This window comes from Puntigrus tetrazona, chromosome 6 (genome assembly GCF_018831695.1).
Source record: "Puntigrus tetrazona isolate hp1 chromosome 6, ASM1883169v1, whole genome shotgun sequence".
Classification (NCBI taxonomy): domain Eukaryota; kingdom Metazoa; phylum Chordata; class Actinopteri; order Cypriniformes; family Cyprinidae; genus Puntigrus; species Puntigrus tetrazona.
In genome coordinates, this window is record NC_056704.1 from 13,891,500 (window position 1) to 13,911,286 (window position 19,787).

The window sequence follows — 19,787 nt, forward strand, 5'->3', positions numbered from 1 at the left end:
ATGTGAAATCGTTTGTTAAAAAACACAATTGCTGTAGTAGTATTACTAGATATGATATAAGCAGCATGTTGCTGGATAATAAAGAAAGATTGATTTTTGCTGATTTTCCTCCAGTAGCCGAATGAAGCCGGCATGTCCTGCGACAGATGCAGCTTTTGTTTCTGATAGTGAGGTTTCTGTGCGCGTGTGTGTGTGTGTGTGTGTGTGTGTGTGTGTGTGTGTGTGCGTGTGTGTGTGTGTGTGTGTGCTGTAGTAGTCTGGGATCTGCATGCCTCCCTGCACTCTGATGATGTAACGGCTCAAATGATGTAGTGTGGCAGGAGGGAGGGGGGCAGAGGAGAAATGATGATCACACTCCCATTTATTACAGGCTGCTAATAAACTCGTGCTTCGTAATATAGGAGGACCTCCGCGATGTCAACTGAAATACCAAAATTAACCCTAAATGGTCTGTGTTCTTGTACACACGAGCAGCTCACAATCGGATCTCAGTGTCTCGGAGCAGCTCAGTTTTATGTAGGCCTCTTGCGGTCGTCATATATAGCACCATTTTTGGTGCTACGATATAGTGTCGTATCATTTTTAAAATGAAAAATAATTGTTATAATCATCCCTGTGGTGGAGATGGGGCTCAGACAGGTGAAGAGAAGGTATGAACCCCACAACAATTTTCACTCATCAGTTTAATTATCGTGCAAGCAATAACTTTCACCGCTGTCAGTATCAATATTCACGATCAGGAGAAGCACATGCTCTCGACCCCCTGATCAGTTAAATCTGTCTCCCACAGCTTATGTTGTATGCAGGTTTGTGAAGTACAGACTTGTCATATTGTCATTATATAATCAGTTGCATAATATGCTCTTAAAACAACAATGTAATTTATCGCAATTCATTTTCGTTTGACATCACATTTGTAGTTCTCTTGGTTCATTTGGTTCAAACTAAAAACAAAACGTGCACGCTGGCATTTTGACAGCTAACCTAAAGATACGTTCACAACCTGACGATCGCCCTCAAACAGTACAGTATGTATGTTTTATGACTTAAAGTGGTGCTGCACAGACCAATTGGTGTATGATGTCGTTCCAAGCCCGTAAAGCTTTGTTTGTCTTCCGAACACAATTTAAGATATCTTAATATCTTAGCATCAGTTTGATGAAAACCAGGAGGCTTGTGACTGTCTCAAGTAAATACCACTGTCAAGGTCCATAAACATATGAAAGACATCATCAGATTAGTCCATCTGCCATCAGCGGTTCAACCGTAACGTTATGAAGCTACGAGAATACTTACTGTATGTAAATTAAAATCAAATGCAACAATTCGGCATATAACATAATTTGGTATCCATTGAACACAAATAGTGTCCTTTTTCAGTGTCTCATTGAATATTTTATTCAATTATAACATTTTATTATTGTATTATTTTTGTAATTATTATTTCTGTAGTAGTAGTAATAGTAATAGTAATAGTAGTAGTAGTAACAATAATAATAGCCCCTATCCACAAATCCTGCACCCGTATTCAGGGTTTTTCTTAGTCTCTCTTAGAGCCCAGGATTAAAACCTGTGCATCAGTAATTCTTTGTAATGCAACAGCATTACATTAATTTGAATAGTGCTGCTAAATTCTAGTCTGACCCCTGCTGATGTAGGAGATAATAGTAGGATATCTTTTATTTCACATCCCGCTAATTAAAGACAACTATTCTGACTCTCTACGTTGGATTTTGATGTCGAATTGACGCTAATTTAAAATCAAAAGCAAAATTGTGCTTTCACAAGCTTTTTAAGCAAAGGAAAATGCGAAAGTGGGAAAACGTAAACAAACTAAAAACAAACAACTGCTTGATGCCGAATTGTCAAGTTTAAAAGTGAAAGTAAAATGTGCACAGTGCTTTTTACAAGCTATTTTAAAGCGATTCGCATTAAAAACAAGCAATTGCTTGACACAGAATTACCGCTTATTTAAAAAGTGAAATTAAAAATAATAATTAATATTAAAAATATTGCTTTGACCAATAGCATCGATTTGGGGAAAAATGTGAAATTGACAAAATTTGGACATGTGACAGTGACTATATATAATATTTCCCCAAAACAAAGAGGAAAAACTGAATTCAGCAAACAATATGTGAGAGACTTCTAATGTCTCACATATTGAAAATACAAAAACATTCACAATTTTATGTGCCGTTTTAACTAAAATAGCAGTAAAGTTAAACAGTGACGCTTTAGTTTCATGGCTGATACATTTTCTTTCAATTGAAGTAAATTTTGGACCCTGCTCTCACTCAAAAAAAAAACAAACGAAAAAAAAAAGACAGTAGGTTAGGCTATTGAACTGACATGGGAAAGCACAACACATCCTTGCGTATGATAAACTAGGTCAAGTTTATTACTTCACTGGCGTATTGCTCGCTGAGATCTGATTTCATAACTGCACATCAGAGGTCACACTAGCTGCCGTTTGAATGAATGTTTTCCCTCTTCTGTTGTCCTTGCGATTGTAAATCTGTTGGGAAAGCAGTCTCCTCTCCCCGGTTTCACCTCCGAACGATCCGGATCATTTTTATCCCCTGCTCCCGGTTCGCACTCTGCAACCTTCGGCTCAGAAACTCTTCAGTTTCTCTCTAGTGAACTGTGTAATAAGCTCAATGCTACCGTTCGCCCCTCCCCCTCCAGTCTGCTTACCTCTCCTCTCTCTCTCTCTCTCTCTCTCTCTCTCTCTCTCTCTCTCTCTCTCTCTCTCTCTCTCTCTCTCTGTGTGTGCCGCTCACCGCGTCTTGTTTGGATAGTTGAGTAGGAGACCGTCCGAACCTGCTCCTCTTTCCTCCGAGTCATGACAGCGGTTCCTCTGCAGCAGGTGGAAGCGCAGCAGCAATAATGGATCGCGCAGAGTCCTTCTTGTTGTGACTCGAGACCCTGCACACTCCGCTGCCCTCTAACCCATCTCCTCCCACCATCGTTTACACCCCCTGGTCACGGCAGGCAGCATGGCTTCTCCAGAGCTCCCTGAAGTGCAGCTCTCTTCGCGAGCGCTTTAATCTGTCGGGCCGATCGAGTCGAATCAAGCGAAGAGATAGGACGGAAGAGCGGTGGACTCAACTAACAAGGGCTCGCTGGATGAAGGCATCACGTCGCCGCTTCTGCTCCCCCAGCCACGGACCGAGCCGAGAGATGAGGGTGCACGTCAAGAGCAGGCAGCGGCCAGCGCTCGTGGAAGCAATTGGCCGGCACCTCAATCGCTGATGGATTGAAGTGCCCGGGCGCAGAGAGAATGTCTCCCAGCATCAAAAACTTGGATTGCTTTTCGCCAATGTTGTGCCACTGTAAAGTAGCATGTACCAACAGCACCATCTCACTTATGTTTGGATGCAAGGTAGGGGCTTGTTTGAATGAATGACTGACAGTTACACTGAAGACTCTTAATTGTTGGACTAATTGTCCTCACACCGAGGATCATTTTTCTGGTGACATCTTTAGTGCGTTAAGATCCAACATATGCTCCTCATGGCAGTGATCCATTTCTTTGCATGTGATCCTAATATTCATTTTTGGTTTGGTTTGGAAGTCTTATTGAGTTTCCATTTGACCGGTTGTAGTCTGAAAAAATTGACAGGCTCAACAAGAGCTCTGATATTTTTTTAACACAACGCACTTTCAATTTCAGACTGTACCTTGCTGTGTCTTTAACTCCACCACTGCTGTGCAGAAATCGCATACGTTTGGAGGAGGAAAAAAAATCCTGAGGGACCTCCGGGCTTCTGTTTGCTCAAACGGACCGATTTTTAGCTTGAAGCCAAATGATCCCTTCCTAATCGAAGTTTTCATTCTTGATAAAGACTAAAGCTCTGGCCCAGATTCTTTTCGGTCCATTTTCTGCTCGTCTAGTTCAGAGCGGGATGGCAAGTTCTTTTAGTTACATAACTGCCTGGTCCTCTGGGTGTTTTAGCTTGTGTCCCAATTATATCTACTATGTGTGAATAGGAAGCTTGTTTTTTCAGTATTTCCTGACTGAATGGTTATTTTTCGCTGTCTGCGTCTCAGAGCGTTGCAACTTGTACTGAGTGCACAGGATTACGGCTTGTCACTTTACGCCTGCACAGACTGATCAGTCCTAAAAAGCTTTCTGTCATTATAGCTGAACCTTCTTTTCTGCTAAGCGTGAGATCAGAGGGCTTGGGGAAGCCCTTGTTAACTCCTAATGACCGTCAATCCCCGCTAGTGTAGAGCAAGCTCAGAGATGATTCCTTCCTTTGCAGAAACACGGCAGCGTGCATGTTGGGTAGCCACTTAAATAGTTGTATATGTAAATTAGCATGTTGATGTGTAAGTATTGAGTTTAATTTTCAGCAAACGTTTCTCTAAATAATTTTTAAATGACTCATTGGCTTAATTTAGGCAACACAAACCATTTAAGAATTAACAATTGCATTTTATTATAAGATTCAGTGCATTAAGTATCATGAACTAATAATGCACAGTACCTATATCTATTCAGTCCTGCATGTATAAAATCCTTTTTTTCATGTCGAGATTAATGAATGCAGTAATAAATTGCTGTTAGCATTGTTAGCTCATAATACATGATTCAATAATTAATGTTATTGAATTGTAAAGTACTACTGATGAGTTTTTATGTTTTTAAAAGATTCTCTAGATCTATACATTTTCTTTTAACAAAAATCTAGTCAGTATAGTAATGTTTTAAAAAGGTGCAATTTAAAGTAACTAAAATAAAATGATTTAAAATAAAATGCTACCTTTTCTGTAATTTTGCTCATTTTCAGTGTCACGATCATTCTAATATTATCATTTGGTGCTCAAGAAACACATTTTTTGTGGAACCCTTAAATATTGAGTATCCTTGGAATAGACAGTTTAAAAGAACTGAATCTATTTGAAATAGATCTGTAACTGTATAAGCCTTTACTGCCACTTTTGATCAATTGAATGCTCTTGCTGAATAAAAATAAATACTTTGAATTGTAATGTTTATGCAAATCCAGTGCTCGTTAATGTGAAAGTACAATAATTATGTAATTACAAGAGTAAATTGATTTGGTGGGACAAAAAAAAAAAATGCATTCAGGTGTTCAGTTATACCTCAACAGTCCCTGATCGGAATTAGCATAATATCTCAAGCACAACTCTTGAATTTAAATTTAAGCTAGCGGCATCTATTTTAAAAATTGCATTAGCTTTCTGGTATCTGGTGGGTTCGTATAGTGCTTAGGAAATAAAAATTAGAGTAGGTTTGTGGGAAGGGGACTGAAGATTGTTTAAATAATACAGAACCTCTGTCCATGCTGTCATCCAGCTCTATAGATGCCTGACTGAAGTTAGCAATGTGACTGAAGTCGGTTGGATACGCAAGATTCCACATTGATAATTAAAGCTCACATGCTTCCTTCCTCAGACGCTCACTTGCTTAGCTTGGATCCTGTGCATTTGTCGGATGAAGTTCCTGAGCTAAGCTGTGCTCTGCATCGCATTGATTTAATCCTGCTAAGATGTGCTTGCCAAACAGAAAGTGGTGAATGAGTCTACGATATGCTGTTTTCATAAAGTGGCAAATGATAAAATTGGCAGTTTTTAACGAATTCATAGCTCGCGCAATCGATTTTGTTCTTCTTTCCACGATCGACTGGGTATGTTCATCATCAGTTTTCCCTGCTGACATCTTGTCCTCGGTTATATGAACTTCTAAGCTTGTACGTCCCTTGAAGCGACCCCTTTCAGCACAGATTGTTTAGTGAACCTCTCAGGATGTAATGTATGCTAAGCGTTATCAAACAGTAGTGCAGCTGAAATCTATATTTGACCGGCGGAAAGCCCGCAACCGTTTTCTAATTTCACATGCAATGGACATGGGAAAGGGCTTTGAAACTTTGCTAACAATATAATTGGTCCTCGGGGGAGGGGGAAACTATATTAAAAGTGTTTAACTAATTTAAATTCTAACTTGCTTGCTCCCCACTTTGATTTATCCATCTTAATTATTTTCCTGTTTCCCAGTGATATAATTTTGTGTTAAAGTAGTATTAAAATGGTAATGATAAAATCGGTCTAATCCTTTTAGTTGTTGTGTTTTTTTTTTTTAAATCCTATGAACAACCGAGTTGGTTAGCCAGTTTATTTTGTTATTCATATTAGGGCAGACTGCCGCTGCTTAAAAAAATAAAAGTCCACAATTTCTAACAACAAAAACGCTCATCCCCTTTTTTCCTCTCTTATCAAAACCTACTGACATGTTTGTTTAGAACTGCTTTGTTTTAGTTTGTGAACCGCTATTGATCTGTGCATATTTCTCTCCTGATTCAGAATTTATTTTATTTACTGCAGAAAGCACTATTTTGGATGTAGGACTTTTAGCCAGAAACGGCAGCATGGTTATGATTGGTGTTCGGTATTACTTCTGGATTATTGTGACGTTTTTATCAGTTGTTTGAACTCTCATTCTGACGGCACCCATTCACTGCAGAGGATCCATTGTAAGCAAGTTCCGTAATGCTAAATTTCGTCTTCAAAAAACCCCTAAACAAACTCCCCTACGTTTTGAATGGCCAGAGGGTGAGAAATATGTTCATTTTTGTCAACCATTTCATTAAGCCGTTTAAATGGTTGTCCTCTTCTTCCCTCATTAATAAGCCTTGGAGCAGCTACAGGTCATCACAAATACTTCTGTGTTCATGTCCGTGTTTGCTGTCAGCTACAGAGGTTGATAGGCCTGATGTAAAGGTCAGCAGATAGATGTCTAATGTCATACCAATTCCTTCTCTCTCAAGGATGTAGGTTGTAAAGGAAGAGTGTTTGGTATGCTGCAGACAGCTTGTTTTCTCCTGGCCTGTGGAGCTGTTTATTAGGTTTTAGTGGCATCCCATTCCTCTCACTTTCCCCACCTGCAGTTTTGTCATCAGCCGCTAATATGTCCTTAAATGGGAACCGCTGTGAAGATTAAAATGGCAAACTGTATAAAATCATGCCTTTTTACGAAGGATCTGTTCTTAACAGCTGTCACTTGCTAATAAACTAAATTCTGACTTCATGACCTAGTGGTAACACCATTAGAAAATTAAGTGAAATACATGATTAATCATCTCTATGAAAGAAAATTCTGCATAAATGCTATCAGAGAGATGGCTGGTAAATACAGTTTTTTTTTATTTTTTTTATTTTATTTTTGCAGAATTAAATAGATTTTCTACGCAGCTATTTTGAATGGTCTCCACTATAAAAATGTATTTTTTCAATTTGTATAATCACGCATTGGACTGTTAAGCTGGACGATTTCCTAAAATGGAAATCACCGCTATTTAGCTCAAATGTTTACTGTACGAGATGCCGTCTGGTGTTTTATTTTGAGGAGCTATATTGGACAGTGTGATCCTTTTACATATTGACTTACATAACGAAGCACTTTACATTTTAGTCAGTTAACCGTGAAGCTCCTATTGTGACCGGCAGATCCGCATGCTCTCACATGAGCATCATTCATTAGCAATTCATTACGTAATGCATGTTAGAATTGATCACCCCCCTATGTCTTTGTTGATAAGCCATTAGAGCAGCAGAGGGAATCCTACTGAAGTGTGTAAAGCGTCTTACAATACGGTTGCCCCGAGTGCATATGATGTAACGAGGGCATGTGTGAGGAAAGAAGGGAGAGAAGGAGAAGACCGGGAAAAAAAAAACAAGCTCCGCGTTTGTTCGGAAATCTCCTTACTTCAATCACAGTAGATTTTAAGCATGCAAAATTACACCACAATAAATATGAACAACAGGATATGATGTCATGCTTCGGGGTGTCCGTTTTGAATAAAGCAGTAGTTCACAAACTACTTGCAGATATGACAATGTTTTGTTTTTTTTTTTTTTATTAGATTAAGTCAAAGCTTAACTCCAGAATGAATAGTCATCATTTACTTCCTCAAAACGTGTGCATATCTGAAAAACCAGAGCAAACTAATGTCCATTATCTTTTTTTTTTTTTTTTTTTTTTTTTTTGGGGAAGTTAATGGTGTTTGAAGGACCCTACCGTATCAGGAAAAAAAACCTGCATATTTAATATTTATCATAACATTTAGAAAGGATTACAGTGTATTTGCAGTCCAATTGGAACACATTAATACTAAATTTGGAAGCTAAAAGTAATGTAGCCAATTTTCAAACCTCTTCTGCTGTCTAGAAGCGTTTTGGCCTACATTATTGATGGGCTGTTATGCTCAAAAGCGAAGCGCTGAATCCAGCTTTTCTGGTCCAAAAGCTACTCTAAATTCGTGTTCAGAAAATGGACTTTTAGGGGAAATACAATAATATCCTGCTTTTTCTGTTAATATATTTAATTATTAAATATTAAAAATGTTAAAGCATTTGAAAAGTTTTTTTTTTTGAATATTAAAAAAAACTTACAAGGATGCAATAATTAAGGCATTAGCTGATTTAAAAAATGAAATATAATTAATTACATGCATGACTTACATGATTTATCTTATTAAAATATAATTAAACAGACATGAAGTCAATCAATTTTACAACTGAATTTGCACTTCAGTGTCAAATTAGGGGCCATTCTGCTCATTTTGGGTTTCTCTGCCTCCGTTTGAAGCCTGTAAACCCTGTGTCTTCTCCCAGCCTTTGCTTATGGCTGTTGTTCCCGTCTTGTCCAGTTTGAATCTTCACAGTAATGCAGAGCTTTCTCATAAAGGACCTACAGCTGGCTTCCTGCTAGTTAATTATAGTCATCTCAAGAGGAAGCTGCCAAGAAACAGACAGCCGTCATCTTTTTTTTTTTTTTTTTGATGCGTAACGGAAACAAATTTTTAGTTTTTTCTGATTTATGCTTCCAGTTTGAGCAGTAAATACAGTCCTTGTTTGTTTTTAACAAGTGCATCATCATAAAAGACTTAAATGGTGTTTCCCAATCTTTTTTTTTTTTCTTCCATTTAAAAAGGTTCAGCAAAACATTCAACAGCACCATACTAGTATCAGAACAATAGTGCTAAAAAAATACTTTTTAACATACTTTGATATATATAATAAAATGTTTCTTAATTCATTATAAATAGATGAATGTGTTTTGAGCGTTCATCAGTCCCGGCACATCATTTTGAGGTCTTCAGACATCGTTTATTTCGAGGAACGTTTTGCAAGTGACCTATAGTACTCATTGTCATATGGTGTTTGAGTGTAACTAAATCCCGCCTGCTTCAGTTCTGGATGAGCGGTAGCAATGCGCTTTGAAAGTTTAATTTTAGGTTTTGCAGTGGGGACAGCTGGGAGGAGGGAGGGCCGTGATGTTTCCTAGAGAGACAAGAGGCAGAAACTATTTTAATTCTGCTCACAGCACACTGTCTGTTTAGATGTCAGCTCTTTCTTCATCTCCTAGGTTGAAGCGCGAGTCAAAGTGGATGCGATGATCTCATGTCTCGTTCCTGTCTGCCCTGTAGATCGCAGCAGGAAAAGGGCAGACAGAGGGAGAGGAAGTACAGTACACTGCGCTTATTGGGATGGCATATGAAGTTGTGATCAAATATGCACGCTATTTTGAATTCATTTTACAACAGCCATGCTGGAAAATATAGCTTGGGCTATTTTAGAACATCAGAGCTGGTTTGTTTCTGGTCCAGAATGGTTTGACCGGAGTCCCGAACCCAACATTAATGTTTGAGAAACTTTCAGGTTAAGTGGATAGTTCACCAGGCAAATAATATTTTGTTGTCATTTAATCACCTTCATATTTCGTGCTTGTGTGATTTGTACACAAATGTTTTTTTGTTTGTGGCTGTGAAAGTAAATGGGGTCCAAAAGTTTTGAAAAGGACATGAAGGTAGTTTAGAAGTAATGCATACAGCTCCACTGATTTAATCAAAGTCATCTGAAGTTCTAGTCATTTTATATGATGAGCAGAGCACTGGGAACGACGTGAAGGTGAATAATTGATGACTGTTTTAATTTTAGACAGATCTTCAGCTTTTATGCTTGATATATTCCTGCGTGACGGGAAGTGAAATGCATCAGAATATACATCACTGTTTAAAAGGTTGTGTCCGTAAGCTTGTTCTGTTTGTTTTTTAGAAAGAAATGAATACTTTCATTAAACGAGCACCTTAAAATATTTTCAAAGTAAGTTTCATTTGAACAAAAATCCTGCATAAAACTGAATCACGATATCCACAAATATGTCACCCAGCTATTTTAAACACTGATGATAAGAAAAAAAAATCAACTAAGCATGTTAGAATGATTTCTGGTGGATCATGTGACACTGAAGACTGGAGTAATGACTGCTTGATAATTCAGGTTCTCCATCACAGAAATAAATTACATTTTACGATATATTAAAATGGGAGACGTAATAAGTTTTCACTATATTGCTTATCAGTATGCACAACATGTACAGTATGTCTAATTAAATAAATGCAGCCTTGTTGAGCATAACATAAAAAAAGAAAAACTTATGCCGCTTATGTTATTAGGCGTATTTTGTATTTGACCATAATGTTCATCAGGACAAATAAATATAATGCGAAAGCTCACTAGCGGTAGAATTAGGTCAAAGGCTCTCAGAAGGGCCTCTGTTATCTGGCAAATATAGCAACGTTTCAGTTTAGTGTAAAATAATAGAACTGATTTCAATTTGTAATTTATTTTAGTTTTTTGTCAAACCGAATGCTTGCCGTTCGTTTGAAGGGCCACACATCTGGGCATCCGGCGACACCTGCTCTGCGCAGTTCAGCCGAGGTGAATGTGCCAGGCTTCATAATCCCAAATTATGCTGATTGCGCGTTTATCATGCAAATGATGCTTAGTCTTGTGGCGTGAATACGGTTGTTTTGGCAGCCGTGGGACGCGCAGCCGTGATACAGAGCTCTCCCGAAGGTATTCAAGGTGAAGCGTCTATAATAAAGTGCTGTGTTTGCTGAGCTCTGGGCCTCGGTATGTTTTCTGCCAGATAAACAGACAAGAGCTGACAGCTTTACAGCAGCGCGGCTGGACCCGAGACAGAAGGGGCACGAGGAGCAGGCGCGGGCCTCTTCCGCTCCTTAAGATCCTATGCAACATCCATCAAAGCGCATTTCGAACAGCCGCACGCCTCTCAAGGTTCACCCCGCTCCAGGCCAGTGGCATTGTATTGCCGAGGACATCGCCTGTGTAAAGCCTGTCTAGCATTCGTTTTTCACCGCTGTCAGGTTTTCCGAGACCTGTCCTCCCTGCTTGACTGGCTGTGTGAGTGATCTCTCTGCATTTATTAGGTTTTACTGACGTGGGCTCAGTTTGGACGGGGCGGCAGCACGGAGCGAGAGAGCGTTGAGCCAGTCGAGCAGCTCATTATCCAGGCAAGCTGGCCCCACGGTGGCAGCGGCTGCGCGCCTGAAGCCGAGTCACTGAAGCACTCAGCGGTGTAATAACATCTCCAGAACTGCTCCCCGTCTGTCCCTTTCTCTCCCAGCAGTGGCTCAGAGTTCAGACTCACCTTTCATTTTACTGGATCTGTGGCCCGCTGAGAGTTCAGTTTGAACTTTTGAGTTGTTCGGAACAAGGCAAAGGATTCTGTGCGCAGTGTTTCTGCTAAAAACTCCTAGGATTTTGGCAGTCATATGTACTAAAGAGTCAGTATTACTAGTAGTTTTTTTTTCCCTCTTCCTGCTAGGCTTGTTGACTCCCATCGGAAAATAAATGTCAGTTTTACTTTATAAAAACTACTTTTATGTAACTCAGAAATAAGTTAAGTGTTTTTATTTATTAATAAAATATATCTATTACTTTTATGTAGTTTTTTTGTTTTGGAATTTTTACAAGCTCTGTTTATATAACACTTCAGTAGTGTATTTCACTGGTTCCACTATAAAATAAGGTTCATGTTATTTCTTAGAGAAAAAAACTTTACAAAAATCTATTATTAATTAATTAAAAATGTTAGATTGGTTTTGCCGTTTGTATAACATTTATTTGTGTATGTGTGTGTGCGTGCTTCTTTCTTTATTTGTTTCTATATTTGATTATTTGCTTTATTTGTTATGTTGTATTATTTTGTTTTACAAAATAAGGTCAACTTTTTTTTTTTTTTAGAAACCAACTTTATATGGCAGAAAAATATTAACAATTAACTACTTGAATTAGTTTTTAGTTTTTATTTAATTACAAATAATTTTAATAAATAAAATACATTTAATTTTTTCATTTTGTTTTAGTTTAATTTTAATTTTAATTTTTTATATTATAATCATACATTTTATATTTATTATTATTATTTATTATATTTACCAGCTATATAACATGATCTCTTTATATAACATTATATTTAAACAGTATGGTTTAACTTTCCTGTGCCAAGCCACCACTTACACTTACAATGTCTACTAGATTATTAATTTAACAGACTTAAATGCATCTTGCAAATGAGGAAAAACAAGCTACATGATTCAAAAGAAACAATACTGCAGTACAGTTGTCAAGTTGGCCAGAAGTCTTCCACACTTTTGAGCTTAAGTCCTTTTCAAGTCCTCATCAAACTGTAATGTAGGCTACCGTAGTATAAACGGGCTATCATTACCACATATGATACTTGTCAAATATATATGTAGCGTGTATGTAAATGTGCATATTTTGATTCTATGTCATTAGACTTTCTGTCTTTATCCTTAGCTTCAGACTGTTCTATTGCATCAGTTCCAGCTTGTGATGTGCTTTTGATGCAGCGGTCTGAAGTTATTTAAATAAGTTGTATGGACCAATTTTCAGTGCTAAAATAGGACACGGGATACCGTGAAGCTCTCCATATGGGCATATCCACTCAGTCTTCCCCCATGCTGCTGAGAGACAGTGACATTACAGTATGCAACCGGCATAAGACCCCAACTTGGAGTTTGCCCCACTTTTTTGGGCATCTACCTTCTCGAAGAAACCTGCCCTCTTTTTCTTCCCTCTAGACTCGTGTTTGCGTTTCCTAACCCATATCACAGGAGTGCCATAGAGGCAGGCATATGTATCAGGGTCAACAAGGCACCTGGACAAGATGGATGTCTATGGATAAAAGGCACTGCTGAATAATTTGCGTTTCCAGTTAAAAAAAGTTACAGAACAATATTTCACATACAGTGTTGGCAGATTGGGGTCGACTGTGACGACTGTGCAGTGGGTAGGATCCGGGGGGTGCCTGGCTCATTTAAAAAGTGTTTCCCATCTCAGGAGTGTGGTCTGGAGAGAAAAGGAAGTTGAAATAGTTTCACAGTTCTGTATCAGTGCTGGATTTTAACTTGAGCTCTTGTTTTTCTTCAGATCACAAGCATTTTATGCTGCGTTTTGAATTTCAGTCACCAAAGATCCAAATTAACCAGTCTCAATTTTTTATTTTTTTTATTTTTAGATTTCTAAATTAAAAATGGCCTCCTTGCCAGAGAGGAATTAAACATTTGCTTCACCGAAAAAAAGAAAAAAAAAGTTTAGATTTGTACTAGCCTTAGAATTAGGTCAAAGGCTCTCAGAAGGGTCTCTGTTATCTGGCAAACATAGCAATGTTTCAGTTTAGTGTAAAATAATAGAACTGATTTCAATTTGTATTTTATATTTATTTTTTGTCTGAATGCAAAAAAAGATTATATTTCTCGCCTCACCAACAATTTTTTTTAAAAATCCAAAAACAACTAACAACCAATTTTGGTACTTTGTGAATGCCTGCATTTAGTATCTTAATTCTTTCCCCGTCACCGTTTTTCTTTTCTTTTTTCTTTTTTTTTGCCACCACCAGCATTTTTGATGATTTTCCCCTAAATTTGATGGCCTTGAGAATATTTTCTGCTGTGTGTATATGAACATATTATATATCAAAATAAAGAACCAGTCGCTTAAATGCAGTTGCAACATTTTGGAAAAAAAAAACGGAGAAAGATGTGTTTTTATTAAAGCTCTGCATTTTCACACAGACACAGACAGACAGACACAGACATTTAGGCTCATACATGCATACATATATACATACATACACATGTCTATATGCATGTATGTATGTATATATATATATGTTTCTGAGTCTGTAAAGACATCTCCATCACTGACTAGCCGACTTCATCCCAATCTGATTCACAACATGCATGCATGATCTACATATATGATCTGTGTTATGATCTACATTGTCTCTGAACCTTCCGTTCATAATGGGTGTTGTTTTTTCGAGCACGGTAGACCCAGGAAGTCCAGTAACTCATTCAGAACATGCGCTAGGGCTTCCCCTAACGTAATACACCTCAAATAGGGATTGACCTAAAAACTTGTCTTTGGCGGGGAAGTGTTGTAATCTAAATGACGAGATATCTTGTCAGTGGCGGGAAAGGAGTTAATTTCCATACTGAAAATATATCTTACTTTAAAGATTAGTTGTTGTTTTATTATTATTATGTATTAGTAGTAGTAGTATGGCTCAAATCATGTATTAAATGTTTTTGGGCAAGTGTAGTTGCAAGCAGTGTGTTTCATGTATTACTATGCTATAACGGTATGCATTTTCTCTCTCTTTGTCCTCCTCAGAAATATAGATATCAGGATGAGGACACCACGTCGCCTCCAGAACACAGCTCTCCACACCTACCAGGGGATGTGCGTCCTCCTGAGCTGGTGCAGGTGTCGGAGAAGAACATCTCCCAGATCGAGAATGTACATGGCTATGTTTCCCATTCACACATCTCTCCTATGAAGGTAAAATCTCCCAGCATTCCTCTGGCTCCGTGACACATTTTTGTGCTGCATGGCCATCTACTCTGTGTCTCTGTGCACTCTGTAAACATGCTTACATGTTGTGTGTGGTAGAATCTCCATCAGTGTCATGTTTACACATGAGCACAAACACACACACACAAGATAAACTGCATTCATACACATTACATGAAAGACTCAGGCAACAACTAATGATTATTTTGGTAATGCGTTATTTCCGATGAGAGAAAGAGAAGGATGTTTTCTGTGTGTAGCTCACAAACACGCTCTATAATCAAAGTCATTGATTATTTTGATTGCAAATCAATAAAAGCAGGCCTGTTAGGGACAATTTAGTATGAAAAAAAACAAAAACAAGATGCATTCGTTAAAATATGTAACATCATAACTAGGATGAGTATTTCGGTTCAGTGTTTTATAGTCTTTAAAGTTTTTTCTGCCACTGGAATGTGAAAATATATCTAGCTTAGGTCTAGTCTATTCTAGCCTAAGCTGGTTTTAAACAGCCAAATCAGCTAAACACTACAGCTTGACCCAAATGTAAAGAGCTGGAAGACGCTGTTTTTGGAAATATTGCTAATTTTCCAACTCCCCTAAAGAACAGTTGAGTTTTACAGTTTTCGTATCCATTCAGTTGACCTCAGAGTCTTGCCGTAGCGCTTTTAGCTGTAGCTTAGCATAGATCATTGAATCTGATTAGACCGTTAGCATCACGCTCAAAAATGACCAAAGACTTTCAATATTTTTCCTATTTAAAACTTGGCTCTTTTATAGTTACAGTTAGTATCAAGATTTTGATTATCATGCCAGAATGAGAATATAGTTCCTAGTTATATCAGCCTAGAAAATTACAACTTTTAATTTTTCCGTCTGTCTGCAACCGTAGAGGAGTGAGCGTGACTCTAATCAGATTCAATAATCTGCTAAGCTACAGCTAATGGTGCTACAGCCAGACCTGGAGATGGGCTGAATCTATTCAAATACGGCAAAACTCAACTGTTTAACTCTAGGGAGGTTGTAAAAAGAAACCTATTTGCAAAAAAAAAGTGGCGTGTACCTTTTGAGGGGATAGTTTTTGGATAAGGTATACCATTAAACCTCCTAACACGCAGTGTTTACGCCGCTGTTTTCTTCAAGGTAGATGAAATGAGTTTCATCTGTACATCCGTTTGGAGGCTTTGAGCTCATAACAAAGTAAATGTTACCTAGCTGCTTTGTTGTATGAAGTTCAACATAGCGTGTAATATATCATGTCCACTCCTGAGAAAAACAGGTCAGTAGCAACCCTTGAAAATAATAGCTCTGTTCCAAATGTTAGTGACTTGCTATCTGCTTCCTTGATAAGAAAAAAAAAAAAGGGACCTCATAAGACATTGGTTTGAACTTTTCTACTTGGCCATTTCAAACTTTCTACTCCCACATTACATTAATAGTGTTAATGAAGCGCCCGCGAGATTAGACTCCCAGCTAATGACACAAGACTCTAAACACAAAAGCACGCACAAAATGAAAGTTTTAATTATAGTCTATACAGCTACTTCTTGCACGAAGGCCTATGACGTGACCGGTAGTTCACTGTAGAAGCTTAACGCAGGGTGAATGCCCATCTGAGAAGATACCAAGCAAGAGAGAATTAGCAACATTATTTATTAAAAACTGGACTTCTACAGAGCTGGCTTTGTTTATCTGGTCATCATTAATGCATTATAGCCAGTCTGCGGAGACCGTTCTGCGTACAGTGACTCAGTTTTCTGCAGCAGTCGGTTGGAACTCTTAAAATATGGATGCTCGGTGAAACATTTGTCAGGAAAAGATTATGTGCATAGCCTGATTATGTTTTGAGTATCTTGCGATAGCAGTCACGCTGATTGTTTCAGCTTTAAAATGATTCTGTTTGCTGGCCAAACTGAGAAACTTTCCGGGGTCAGGGGATGTTTAGCAATTTATTTAGCAGATTTATTATGAATAGGCATAAACAGAATCTGCTTCTTTATTTTCTTTGTTGATTGATTATGGACACAATGTGCAGAATGGACTTATAGGTGTTAAATTGTGTTAAACCGACCTGGACATACTACAGTCGTATTGGTAGCTGAAAGCGGTACTGAATTACCTAGAATATTTAATATATCCCATTATATAATGTTGCATAACATTACCAACCAAATGTGATGCAATAAAGCAATTAGCAATAAAACACAGTCAAACCAAACATTATTCAGACACCTGATATATTTATTTAATAGTTTTTTACACTAGTGGGTGCTAGACGCTATAGTTAATTTATGTAAGTGAGGATAGCAAAATAAAGTGAACTGTGATATATTATACTCGCATATTATATGTTTTGCATTAATAAGCAAGCAGAAGTAATTTTTTTACACAACAACCTGAACACAATTAACTTGGTAACTGTTTGGCCTAAATTGGTATTATCTAATTGTGTATCTAATTTTCGGTCGATTGTAATCCATTTATACCCCATACATAATCCGTAATCCACACATACCTTTCCATCAATATTACATTATCAAGACGTATCTGTCCTCAGCGATTTTCTAAACCGTAGAGAATAGATTGTGATCATGTGAAAATGGTATATGAATAAATTTTGGTTTGACTGTGTGTGTAATAGCCCTCTTTATGATTTTAGAAATGAATTTGCCACAACTCAATGTCATTTAAAAATAAATTGACGTAAACGGATTAACATAAATGGTGAAAATAAAATAAAGAGTTGCTATACAAATGAAAAAGTATAGATTAATAAATGACTAAATGATAAATTTGCACCTATAACCCACGCTGAAGCTGAGCTGTCTGTGGCTTGGCTGTCAGTGAATGATGTTGTGCTGTATGAATAGACAAATTGCTTCACTGTCACTTGTCTGATCGTGTCTGGCTGGGCACTGTTATGAATGACAGGCATTGAAATTTGGCGTCTTTCCGTGCATCTTAATGACCTAGTGTCCTCGCTCGCTGGCGAGAATGGCTCCACCACCAAACCCCTATATTGTTCTCCATCGTCTGTAAAAAGCCAGGTGAACGTCTCTGCTTTAAAGCCCCGCGAGCAGCGCCGAGGATTGAGGAGCAGAGCTGGGCTCGGATCGGTGGAGCTCCCCGCGCGCCCGACGAGCCCTGCCTGTCACCTCCTATCAGCCTCAGCTGCGCGGAGCACGAGCTAGTGCTCTCTGTCCCCGCACACACGCGAAAACACACTCGCTCTGTCATCACTATGAGCCTGCATTCCTCCTAAATCAGTCCATGTGCTCTAGGCTGATGGTGCTTTCTGGCTGCTGGCCCGGCTGACGCGCGGCGCTCTCTTAACTCTCCCTCACAACAACACGAGCTCCGTGCGTCTCGCGATCAGTCCCGTTTCATTTCCCCAAACTCATCGGGCTTCGTTTACCAAAACATAATTGGACAGTTCGACGATTGTGATTTCAGACGATTACTGAAAACGGCTTCCTTATTAGACGGTATGTTGTGGGTCGCTATCTTTATCAGTGACCGCAGTGGCCTCACGCCACCTAGTGGCCGTTGTTTGCAATAAAATCATTAGCAATTACATTTTCAAAACTGAAATAGGCTACTTTCTTGACTTATCTTAAAATGCACAGGCAGATGTATATAGAGCAAGTTATAGTTATGTTAAAAAATAAATAAAATGCTATACAAAATAATCCATATTTTTTATTTATTTATTCTATTATATATATATATATATATATATATTTAAATTTTTTATAATTTTATATTTATAGTATTTTAGCAACGCTGTTGTCTATGTAGGACCTCTAAATGCAAGCCGTGTAATATTTTTGGCTCTCTGCTTTAATGGACATTAAATAATTTTGTCAGCGTTGATCAAATTTCCCATGAATCAGATGTGGCTTTTACGCACTCTCTGCCCTGATGACGACGTGACTGCATGCTCGCTGCAGAACACGACACATGAACCACATGCCCCTGGTCAGGTTTCTATTTACAGACCGCTCCACTGGCAGTCAAGACGCAGGGATGCTCCCGTCCAGAGTAACGGATTGTTTAACCTTTCGCTTCAGCGACGCACAGCCCGAGTTCACCTCCTAAAGCAGATGCGCTTTGTTTAACGTCGTACTGATTTAAAGTCCTAGATGTTTGAGGTTTTAGCTTTTTGCCTGATTATGGGATCGTGTTATGATTCCCCGTGTGCTTGGCTGGAACTGTCGGCACAGATGGAGATGACATCTTGTGGCTCCCCATGTCCCACAGTCGTAGCGTCCTGTGACTGGCCTGCGTGCTTGTAGAGGCCTAATGATATCTGTGCTGAAGCACAGCAAAGCTCTGCCGTGATATTTTTATCAGGATGAATACATTGTGTGTTTGTCACTTCACAACTAAGAGAAGTGGGTCACGGTATGTTATATCATTTGAAAACACTGAACGATAATAGAGAGATCCTTTTTTTTTGGTCGTTAATATAACTCTATCATCAATTTCCAGTTTTACATTTGTTAAAAAAAGATTTTATACTGTTTTACATTTTGGTTAAAAATACTGTTAAAAACTATTGTTAAAGTTTATTATTATTATTTTTATTATTATTATTATTATTATTATTATTATTATTATTATTATTATTATTATTATTATTATTATTTATTTTAAGTAAAAATACTAGTAATAATTTCAGAAGCCATTACTCCAGTCTTCAGTGTCAAATGATCCTTCAGAAATCATTGTTTATCAACTTATTTTTTATGTATTTATTTACTGTCATATTTTCAGGGTTCTTTGAATAAAAAGTTCAAACGAGCAGCATTTATTTGAAATAGAAAGTCTTTTACTGTTATTTTAAATCCATTAAATGCATTGCATTCTTAGATTATTAAAAAAAATCTTAATGACCACAAACATTTGAATAGCATCGCCATCAGAGTATATGTTAATAGGGCAACAAATATAAACCAGTATTTGAAAGTTTTTTAACTTAGTGTTTTTGATAACACATTAGTTGCTTATTAGCATACATTTTACTAGAATATTAGCCATGTATTGGTGCTAATTAAGCACATATTACATTACTA

The 19,787-nt window shown here is 37.8% G+C and overlaps 1 protein-coding gene across 22 annotated transcripts in view; it reads left to right on the forward strand.

The window, feature by feature from the left end:
- The window catches only part of dlg1a (discs large MAGUK scaffold protein 1a), a 104,027-nt gene that overhangs the window by 23,623 nt on the left and 60,617 nt on the right, over positions 1 to 19,787 (forward strand). For 20 of the 22 annotated variants that reach the window (XM_043242793.1, XM_043242794.1, XM_043242804.1 and 17 more), the window contains one exon: positions 14,533 to 14,700. In XM_043242793.1, coding sequence (XP_043098728.1) covers positions 14,533 to 14,700 — 168 coding nt within the window. Of the gene's footprint in view, positions 1 to 2,790; positions 3,386 to 14,532; positions 14,701 to 19,787 lie in introns of those variants that run through there. The other 2 variants (XM_043242812.1, XM_043242820.1) reach the window with 2 other exon arrangements.